At 39.8% G+C, this 11,529-nt stretch overlaps 1 protein-coding gene across 1 annotated transcript in view; it reads right to left on the reverse strand.

The window, feature by feature from the left end:
• Positions 1-11,529, reverse strand: part of RNF125 (ring finger protein 125) — a 12,810-nt gene continuing 1,281 nt past the window's right edge. Inside the window, exons 3-8 of the mRNA XM_019473741.1 lie at positions 11,316-11,367; positions 7,604-7,757; positions 5,060-5,154; positions 3,578-3,668; positions 1,162-1,269; positions 1-93 (exon numbers count right to left, since the gene is read on the reverse strand). Coding sequence (XP_019329286.1) covers positions 1-93; positions 1,162-1,269; positions 3,578-3,668; positions 5,060-5,154; positions 7,604-7,757; positions 11,316-11,367 — 593 coding nt within the window. The remainder of the gene's footprint in view (positions 94-1,161; positions 1,270-3,577; positions 3,669-5,059; positions 5,155-7,603; positions 7,758-11,315; positions 11,368-11,529) is intronic.

The following is an 11,529-nucleotide window of genomic DNA, read 5'->3' on the forward strand; positions in this document are numbered from 1 at the left end:
TTACGTGCTGTTTGGATGATTCACATGCACATATTCTAAGAATGACCCATCTAGAACTCTTTCGACAAGAACTTCTCCAACAGTGTTTATGTCCTGAAAGAAGAAAAAAAAGGTTATTTTATTGAATATCAAAATAGTAATTAATGTGTTAATAGATTTCATTTTGACTGCTTGAGTTACCAGTTAACAAAATACTGGTTTCAGTGGGTTTACATCCATGTTTAAAGTTTACTGCCTAACTTTCTACTCCTTAGTGGTAAACATTGCAACATAAAGCAAGAGAAATCATTATGAAACTTGCAATAAATGAGAATGTCAAATGCAGAAACAGAGTAATTCAGTGATTATGCAAAACCCAACAATGATAATGCTCTTTATTAAAGAGTCCAATTTGGTGATGCATGTTATATTACTGTGTATAGAAATAAATACTCAAGTCTTAGCTATACTTTATGAAGTATATATACGTGAGCTATCATTACAGTGCTGTCATACGTAAGCCTGTTTCCGCCATGTGCATGGATTATAGGTTCAAATTATTAAGATGGTTCTTCACCCCTGCCCTCCATTTGGACATCATTTTCTTTGGTGCTTTTGCACCCTTCGAAAAAAATAATTTTTCATATCTTTCTTTGGGATTTTGTCTGGATGAGTATCAAACATAAATATAGGAAAGCACTGACTAATATTCTTGAGAAATTCTAACAGCATGTTAATGCTTGTGCTGCATTTCCTATTTTGCAGCCCACTCAGACAGCAAACAGCTGCAGCACCTGTCAGAAGTACAACCGTGTCACCTCAGGTTCTTATAGAATAAAAATGGGTTGTTGAAACAACTTTCATTTAAAGTACGTAGGTTTTCATTTGAGGATCTCCAAGTCATTTATAAACATGAGTCAGATGCATAATACCTGTTAAGAAATGAGGTAAGGGAGTACCTTTCCCTTGTCCCACCATCAGACAGCAACAGAACTGAGGACAGAATCCGTAAGTTGGCACCTCTGAGTACCAGACTATGCTGTTTCTGTACACATCTGCCACGCTTCCTGACTTTGTGGTGCAGTTATCTGCTCAGTTCTTTTCATGAGTGATTGTAAAAGGTGTGGAAGAAGATACACATAAAGAAATGGAGTCCAGTAGTTTGCAAATACCATTACTCACTATGTAGTCTTCATAATGGGGTGTATGTCTGAGTTGAAGATGGCTTATAAAATTTCTGCTGAAATAGCTTGGATCTCTCCCAGGTGTTAAACAACAAATTGGACAACACTATAAATAAATGGAAGGAAGTATTCAATTTTCATCTCGGCGGTTTTACAGAAGAAATATTATCAGTGTTTAAAAAACCAGAAATGTGAAATAAGTGGATCTGTTATGGCCAAATGGCATTCTTTGAGCAAGACGAATACTGCTAGGCACAGTGCACTTCCAGATCAACTGTCAATTATGCTAATCCCTGCTGTGTAATTCGTGTCTGCAGACATCCCAAGGACTGTCAACCTATATAGATCTGGTGGTTAATATACTCCCTCCTATTAGCTACAAGAGAACAGTCATTCAAAAGCATTTGTTTTATCCAATACAAAATTTGTTTATCATCCAAACAATTCATGTATCCATTTGTTTATCATTCAAATAATAAACTAATAACAAATAATCCATTTCTTTATCATCCAAGCCACTGTTTGGATGATAAAGCGCTACAAGAAACATACAGGATTTCTCTGGTCATCAATAACAAATTAATTCATCTGCGTGCTTACAACAGAAGGGCCTAAAACACTTCATCAAAAGAAAAGCTGAATTACTTCCTGTGGGTTCTCTGTAATATAAAAGTTGCAGTTGCTGCAACATTTATTTCTTCAAGCAATATCATGAGAACACTCTGTGTATGCTAAAAAGATGATTATCATGGAATACACCTTGTGTGAATATGCTACGTGTAGTCTAAAAACAGCTTTATGACATCTTATGGAAACGAACATTATGATACAATACCCTGAAAGTTCCTATGCCTTTCTTAGAACTAAAAGTCCCATGTGTTTATTCTAAGTTTGAAGTGAAAAGGTTGAAACAGCTGTGCCGAATCACTTTTTCAGGTACTCCCGAAATCCTGAAACAGTTACTCCAAAGGTATTTCAGAATTAAAGGGGAGGGTCAGTGTGTCAGTAGCAAACAACAAAGTGCACCTCCCAGCATGTCCCCTCCCTTTGCTTTGTATTAACGGTGTGGTGTCTACAGTTTATAAACCAACTAAAGCAGTTATGAAACCAGTAGGACTTAAAAGATCACATTTTCATTTCCCTGCTTATAATTTTTACATTATTTGTAGGCAAACATAGTTCTAAATATTGTTTTTTACATTAGGTTTCAAAGAAATGTGCAACAGCGGCTGTATAATGCGTATTACTCACAGGTCTCTCAGGATCAGCTTGTATATGCAACTCTGAATTGAGCAAAGGATTTAATAATTTTCTAAGTTTTAAGGCTTAATTCTGCCCTACAGCTACACAATACAGCTATTTATGAATTTGCCCTGAGTGAAAAAATGAGCTTATAGACTGATGGGTGTAATAAAAATTATTGACAGTTATTCCAGTTGACCAAAGTAAATACAGAGTCTAATCTGAAAAATACAAAATTTGGCAAAATGTTACGCATTAAAGCAGTAACTCAGACAAAGGTGAACACAGTATACACTCTGAGTCAACGTTTCCTTTAATTTACTCGGAGCTCTGGCTCCACGATAACTTACTAATATGATCATGGTTAAAGTGGCGAAAACTAACCTGCAGTGTAAAAGGGAATGGAGCGGGTTTCCCCCATCCCACCCGCTGCAGGAAACGGGAGCGTTGGTTGATTTGTCTACAAGTCCTTCGGTCTGTAACCTCTCTAAAACACCTCTTCTGCGAGATGTGAGAATCGGAGTCTAAAATGCCTCGGCAAATAACGATCAGTGAAGTCAATTAGGCTTGTCGAGATCTGAGTCTACACCCTATGCACCTCAGTCGTACGAACAGGGTCACAGTAAGACCTCGCAGCCCCCAAGGACCTCCAGAATGAAGCCATTTATGTGAAGTTACCTTAACTTTAAAAAAAACCAACCACAAACCACTATGACAGACTCCTATATAAGGCCACATAAGCAGTTCTCAAATTAGAACCTCAAAACCCAGATGAGAATACACAGCAAACGCTGCACAGAAACCTGAGTTAGGTCAGTAGGAATAGCACATACGGGATTTAAAAGCAGGCAAGTCACTGAACCTAATACTGCTCATCGTCTTGGCTGTAAGTAACTGTTTGTTGTATCCATCACAAGACTTCCTACACCGTTTTCAGTGCTCCTACCAGCACTCACAATGCTAGGAGTGCTAATATTTTAAACATTATGTGCATACACGCTTGTCTGTGAGAGATGAGGAGAGGGATTGAATATAGGTATGTTTTTCCTCCACTGTCAAAAAAAATTAAACGATATATTTTCTCTTTGTCTATTATCTCCTATCAGTAATGCTTGCTAGAATTAATCAGTTTAACATGTGGATTCAGTAAAATATATAGTTATGTACATTACCACTGCTCTCCTTTCCAATCTGTGGTAAGTGAGACAGTGGTCCATTAGCTCATCCTCATCCACTTCGCACTGGCAATAAGGACAGGAGTATCTGGGAATAAGAGGTAGTATATTGTTAGTGGATGCAGATGTAACTGATACATTTTCAGTACTACAAGCAATAAAAGAAGTATTTAGATTTCTTTGGCCAGGTATCATTAGGAGCTGCTTTTGCCATAGCTAAAATGCAGCATGGGTGTATGACATGTACCTGGGTGTGATGTATGCTATGCGGGCAAAAGGCCAGCCTTGCTAATGGACGCTGCGAGCAGTGCACAGAACTGTGCCAGCGTGTCAGGATATTGATCCAGAAAAGCACTCTTAACGTAACCATGACCGTAGAGAAGAACAGATGAAAATACCAAACACTACAACTATAGACGTTTGATAAAAGCATCATTTAATCGCTGTGATACACTTGGAGCATGCGTGACCAAACTGCCAGTTCTCAGGAGCCCTCATTAAGTATCGACACTTTCTTGCGGAGGATTCCTACTTAGTTTTCAGTACAGGGTATGGTCTTGTTGCATGGTGGAGACGCTGTTTTCAGGTTAGTGCCGCTTTCAAATGTGTGTGGATAAATGTTCAAGTTTTTCTGAGCATCAGAAGAATAATAACTGATGAGGAGACAGGTCTTCTGAGCAAGCAACCTGAATAACGTGTCACTTAGGAATTCAAATAGCAAAGAGTATAGGGACTTTAAATTACATAACTAAAAAAGCATTTTAATAATGATATCAAAATTGCTCCTAATCATTAATGGACAAAACTAAAGGCCATTGAACTTCAAGACCTCAGTCATTCTAGAATTGCTACACACCTAATCGATTGCTCTAACAGGTCCTGCCCTGAAAGAGAATGAAAGGGACAAAGAATTTGAACTTTTGCCATACAACACACATATATTCTGTAAATATATATATTCTCTCTATATACTATAAGTATATAAATAAGAAAAGCTGTCAGTCTTCTTAATTCAAAACTATTTCTGAAGAACAAATTATTAGAAGACAGCCAATTACATTTAGATTATTATTAGTCTTATTCATTCTGGAAATAAACAACATTTTCAAGGAGTTTTATTTGAAAGTAAACATAATTCTCCCCCAAGAAAAATAGCATAAACTGCTGACTTGTCAAAATACAACTGTTTCTACAAAACAGGTCACATGGAGCTAAATTCTATCAAAATCATACTAACTGCAAGTAAAATGTATTATTTTGTAGTCATACACCAAAAAAAAATTAGCGTCCATTTTAAGTACTATTTGAGTATTATGATGTAAAAGTATTAGTAGAGGATTCATGTTGAATTCTATGAAACAGAAACAAGTTCCAATTAAAAAAAAAAAAATCAGAGAATTCTTCTACCAGTTTGAGATTACTATGTTGGGATAACAAACTCAAAAGTGCTTTTACGATGTCGTCAACACTGAGGTCTACCTTGTTACAGCATCTCCAAGCTCCTGTACAGGTCCATATTTTTCTATATATTTTTCACAAGTTCTTAAATGAGCTCTCATTTCACTCAGACATACCTAAGCAATGAGAAGAAGCAGCTTGTTATGTTTTATACCACGACACATTCGCGCTGATACATCATTCTGAATATTTTCTAGTTCAAAGCCCGATTACAACATTGTGGCTATACCTAGGGAAGAATACACATCTCCTCCGGCTACTGGCTCAGTTCCTCAAGCATTTTGTTACTGGTTCAGTATTGCTCTAATACATTTCATAATAACAACATTCAGCTTATGAGAGTAAAGTCAATTTGAGTGAAATAATTATTGGTTTGTGGTGATTTTATTTGTCCCCTGCCTTGGCCCTTAGTATTTTGGACTGAAATGTGGCAGGCAAAAGGGAAACGTTTCTAGTTTGGGGAGGGGGACCCTCCCAGTTCACATCTTGCTCTGTTTTTAATGGTGAAAATCTAGACCAACTCTGTTAAAACCAAAAATATTCCAACATGAGGGCCCGATTCTGACCTCAGTGAAGTCATCAGCAAAACTTTTTTATAGATTCGTTAAGGATAAGATTTGGGGTTTATATTGCTGCTGCTACTGGCTGTCCTATTTCCTTTAACTCAGAACCTCTGAATAACAAACCTGGTGAAGCACAATCGTGAGGTATTTTCTGTGACGAGAAAGAATATGAAATTATATGAAGTCGCCATGTTGAGATATTAAAATATTATTTGCACAGAAACAGTGCAGAGACAGTAATATTACTTCTAGGTTATTCTATATTCTTAACCTTTAAACATTGATGACTGGTGAATCTTGGTGAAGAAATTTAATATAACCCTGTCCCAGATGCCTGTGCCATGGCTCTACTACAAATGACCATCCTGGCTGCAGATGCAGCAGAATGAAAATGCTCAGGCCGCAGTCGCTTAATTGCAATTTCCACTCCCCAAGTGGAAACTGCAAATGAAGTTAGGTTTACACTAACACAGCAATCCATGCACTGGAGCATTTGCCAAGGGTAGTCTGCCAAATATCAGAAACACCACACAAAGGTGTCTTGGCGCTGGAATGCATTAAATGCACCCTCCTTTTCAACATATCTTAGCGGTCTCACTGATGGCTTTATGCAAGAAATACAGCCAACACTTTCTGCAGCCACAAGAAAGATTATAAACCACTGCAAATATCCATAATCAGGTCAATTCTTGTGCTCTGCCACTGAAGAGCAAAAAGCGGTACTTAAGCTCTACTAAGTATTGAGAAGCCTAGCTAAGCCATACGTAGCTCAGCACCTCTTAACATACCTGTTACAATTGGGTTCCTTCTGCAAAACCCGATTTTAAAAAAATATTGAAATTAAATTCAGTATTTAGCCACTGTTAATATCAAGGTGTTGCTGTTCATGCATTTCATTGTTAGTTTTAAGCAGATCTTTCCCAAATAGAAAATCCATGGCAAGAAGGTAAAGAAGCAATAGTGTTAACAACAAATAAACTTTTTTGCTGCTTTTCTTCTGTTCTCTGTAACTCCCCACAACCCTGCAAATAGCAGTCTTTCTGAAGTTCACACATTTACGTGCTGTTTTACATTTTATGGTATTTTCACACTTCTGCTGCTGCTAGACAAGAAAGACTTAAGGGTACTGTTTTGCAGTTAGCAAGACAGGAGAAATTATAAAAGCCAGATGTGAATCCATTCAGAGAAAAAATAAGAGGGAGTCAGATCTAAGCTGTACAATCTTCTCCCACAAAACAACACAGGTATAAAAATATGAGGGGAGCGCAGGACTGAAGAGTGTTCATTATACAGAAAGAGGCACAGAGTAAATATTCACAAACATGGGAGAAAATACTTGGGTTTATATGAATTTTCAAGTAAACATGTATTAATTCAATCTTGGTTAATAATTTTTCCTCTTGATATATGCCCTGTCCTCCACCACCAAGTCCTGTTAACCTTTTGCTCTGCACCTTGTTTTGATGAAACATGACTAACACGTTCCAGTTCCAACAGTAGCATTTAAAACTTCGTTTGCATGTGAGTAAGTGATGTTTCAAAGGCTTTATTTAGATTTAAGGAAAAAGGCTCAGTTTAGGTAGCTTTACCAAAGGGGGGCAGGGTGTTTTTAAAAAAAAAAAAAAAACCCACAAAATTTTGTATCTTTGTCCTGTATTTTAACAGATGCAATTGTGGCCAGGATTTTTATAATTAGGCAATTGTAGTACATAAAAAAAAGTGATTTGTCCTTTCTCTAGCCAAAGCCAGCATAGGGAGTCAAGAAGATTCAGTTCCCATAGGTTTAGGCTTGAGCTTAATATTTGCAATGGCACTGGCAGAGTGTTTTAGAGCTCTTTTAGATATGGAACTTGATAAATCACAAAAATTTATTCTTCCATCATCATGCCGGTGGAGTTTCTCTGTTTAGACATGCCCTTAAAAAGGGATCTTAATAGTGTTAATTCTCGTGCATGGATACATCTCGGGAATTATTTAGTAGTTAGTGTTCAAGGCTGCAAACCTGTGTTTCGCATTCTGTGCAATTTTGGTATGTGCTCTCCATCTTCTTGGCAATATCAGTGGCTGGAATTCCTTCAGAAGGAAGATAAGCGCGGCAGTAAGGGCACGTCCACGCATTATTCTTTAAACTTGCAGAAATACAGGAATGACAGAATCTATACATAGAAAGAAACAAAAACAAATGTGATAATCCCCCCCAAAACATGCTTCAAATAAGGCAGGGCATATAAAAAAGAATCAAAATTTTGCACCAAGTGCATCCCCGGTGTAACATGGCAGGATATTTGTTCTTAGGATATATTGTTAAGAAGATTGTGGGTATTGTTCCTACAGCCCTACTTGCGTTAAGGGGAGCACTGAGAACAGACAAACTGAGCATCCTGGTAGCACTGAAATGTATGTGACTGTGAGGACTCATTTCAGAGCAGAAGCGAGGAACCCATCCCCTGTGGGCTGGGCAAAGCCTGCAGTCCATGATTTCAAAACCTGCCATCACAGCAAAGATTATTTCATTTTGTTGTTATTTCATGTGTTGCTGCTGGACAACGTCACAAATATACATACTGATAGCTTACTGTAACTCTTCCTGAGCCCATAAGCAGAATACTACTCCATGCCGCTCCTATGATGGACAACAACCCAGGTTGTTAAGATGAGGGAATTTCTCCAATACGTGATGAAGTCCGGAGTTGGAGAATTACACTCGGAGGTTTTAGGCAGCAGTTGCAGGGAAAGTGTTAGGTTGCTGTGTGGTAAGTGGTTCGCTGATCTAGCCATCACAGGGTTTGGACTGGATAAAGGCATACCTACCTCCGGGAGTGTCCAAGTCACTTCACTTCTCTGGTTTTAGTAATAAAAGCAGATTGGATTAGTGGTCACTGCAGCTGCTTTTGAAAGCTTTTTGTCAGTTACGGATATGACAGATAAGCTTTGGTGAATCTTCCTGAAGAGATTTAAGACATTACTGCCCTTCACTATCTGAGCACCATTGCAAAGCCCCAGTACTAATGGGACAGGAGAAGGCCTTTCTTTGCATTAGATTACAGCTTCCCATCACGTCGAGATAGGGATCTGAAGGGTCTCAGGTAGAGTGACAGCCTGGGGCTGCAAGGAAGGACAAAAGAAAGGATGCACACTGACTGCCGGCCCCTCTGGCTTTGGAGGAGCTAGAAGGAGCTGTTGTGCTAGACTGCAACCCACAGTGAGCACATTGCTCAGCCTGGGTGAGTGTGCAGACAGCAGACACGCAAGGGTGAGGAGGTGGCAAAAGTCCTTGCACCTCTACGATAAATTTGCACTTGTGCCCCTCTGCTAAGTACCACAGCCCTGCAGCAGAAGCAAACTTGTGTCTGCAACCCCAGCTGCATGAATGCAAAATTTCACCCAAATAAACTGCTGACTTCGCACTGAAACAGGTAAGGAGCAGGAACATCTTCCTTTTTGCCAATTCTGCTTGGAGATTTAAATGTAGTAGCTTCCAAAAGAGAGGCACCTGAAACCATAAATCACTATGGTCGTGATCAGCAGATCACTCAAACCAGCTAGTACTGGTGGTCATGCTGTGCCAATTTAGGATGTTGCCACCCGCACCCTCCTGTGCTGCCCCTCTGTTGAATCATAGAATCATTTATGTTGGAAAAGACCTTTAAGATCATCGTGTCCAACCCTAAACCAAAGGTTACCCACCTTTCCTTCTGTCTCCTCTCCCAACCCTCCAGCCCAGCAGAAGGTATCATGTGCTTATCTCTCAGATACTTCTACTCGGTTTGGCATTTGAGTGCAAATCCACCCGCTTTCCCAGTTGCTAAAACGCTAACCTTTGCACCAGAGCTGCTAAGTCACGAGTCCACATTGCCCCCACCAGCTCTGCTACGTAGATAGCAGCTCCAGCAGAGGAGTGGAGTTGGAAGCTGAGGGAAAACCTTCTTCAGCCACTGTAAAACAACTTGCCAAGCTTGCCAGTGCACTCCGCAACAGCATTTCTAACATACTTAACAGCCTGTGATCGATCTATAGGAGGATTTCAGATGTAATCTCTTCTGTGGAAGCTTTCTTCATATATAGCTCCACGGAGCCATGTAAAATACAATCAAAGCCTAAGTCAGACAGAAGGTGGTATTTTGCAGTTACTTTACAGAAGTATAAATGATTACACAAAGTGCAAAGAGAGTACAGCCAAGACCCAACACGCTCCCTGTCCAAGGATAAACTCTGAATTGTTACACACGGTTTGCCCTCGGGCAGGTTTTAACTTAGATTATTCCTGTACTTTAGACAGGGTTGAAAAGGTTTCTTTGTTTCCCTGAGGAACAGATGAGTCTTCTATAAATAACCCTGTATAAGGTTCACACATGCTGTCTGAGAGCTTTCCCCTTTTAATGTCACAAAATATAAAATCAGATTACCCTTTGCCAGTTTGTTCACCCTCCCCCTAAAACTATCAGTAGCAGGAAAAAAGTTGATATAAAGGATACAAGGATTGGTGAAGAACAACTACACTGATGCATTATACACAAATAGTCTTTTGCTATTAGTCAGTGATTTGTTCAGTTGACTATGAAAACCGTTTGCAAGAATTTCACGTTCAGCAACAAGAACCCCTCCACCCTTAACCCAATTTATCACTCTGCTTTATTTGCTCAGTCCGTACCTAAACAGGTAAAACAAATAAACAAACAAAACTTAAAACAGTGCAGGCAGATGAAATAAAACCTAAGCATCTCAGGATATTGACCCTGAACATTGCTAAAGCCCTACTTTTTTTCCCCTTCCATTTAGCCTCCAAACAATCACCTCAAGTCTCTAGTTAGAGGCTGCACAACGCTTCTCAAATCCAACAAAAGCTAATACATTAGTCCTTGAAGATCCTGAGGGTGCTGTAAACAGTTGCATTTTTAGAGATACATACATGTGTATGTCTCAGCTCAGGAGCACATCATTTTCCGTGATCTGTGACCTGGTATAAATAATAAAAACAAGCCTCGCCAGGTGAATAGCAGAAAAGGTGCAGCTACCTGCCTGGATTTCTGTTGAGAAGGAACTCTGCCAAGTTGCCTATAGTTTCTCAGGCCAACAAGTTGTCCTGGAAACTAAGAATGGGCTCAGGAACATGCTAGGAAGCCTTTTATCTTTTTTTTTTTTAAATTATTGTTTTATTTTTCCAAAATTATTCCTAAACACTGGCTTACACCATACTTCTGACTGCCGTCATCACTAGAAGGATGCCTGTGCCAGGTGCCACGTTTGTACAGGGTGTCACTAGCAGATGGTTCACGTTTGTTCTTGCATTTTACACCTGCATACATTGCTCTGTGCTGATTCTATCTGGGATCTTTATGCTATGCTTTCATCTGGACAAGACTGAGATTAGGGGTGATACTCCAATTATGGCTCACATTAAATTTGTGGTGAAGGCAACCATGAGAAATACTCACTTGGAATTTGAACCAGAAGAACACACTCACTCTAGAACAGCTGGTTTTACTCAGGGATTTTTTCAGCGGTCCGGAATAATTGGCCTTATCCTAAAGCAGCCATCCCAAAATCGATTTTCTGGCATATCCTAACCTTAAGCAAAGTTAGCTGGGATATTTCTAGGTATTTAACAGGAAAAAAAAAATAAAGCACGGGCGTCCCAACCTCTCTCTGCAGTCAGCAGAGAAACAGACACAAGGTAATTCAGTCTTGAACGGGCTGACTCCGGAGCTGCTTACCTGCGCCCACCGCCTGCGGAGGCACGCGTACAGCGCTCTGCTTTACCCTTACCTATACGTAAATTACCGATGGAACCCGATTACTCCCCTTTCAGCCCGTTCAGAGCGGACTGTCCCCCTCTCCCTCGGCTTTTCCCTCTGGCCTCTCCCCGGCCGGGCGAACCCCGGGTGTCCGCACCCCGAACCTCTCTCATTGCCAGACCCCCCCGCCCCG

This window comes from Aptenodytes forsteri, unplaced genomic scaffold, assembly GCF_000699145.1.
Source record: "Aptenodytes forsteri isolate BGI_AS27 unplaced genomic scaffold, ASM69914v1 Scaffold23, whole genome shotgun sequence".
Lineage (NCBI taxonomy): Eukaryota > Metazoa > Chordata > Aves > Sphenisciformes > Spheniscidae > Aptenodytes > Aptenodytes forsteri.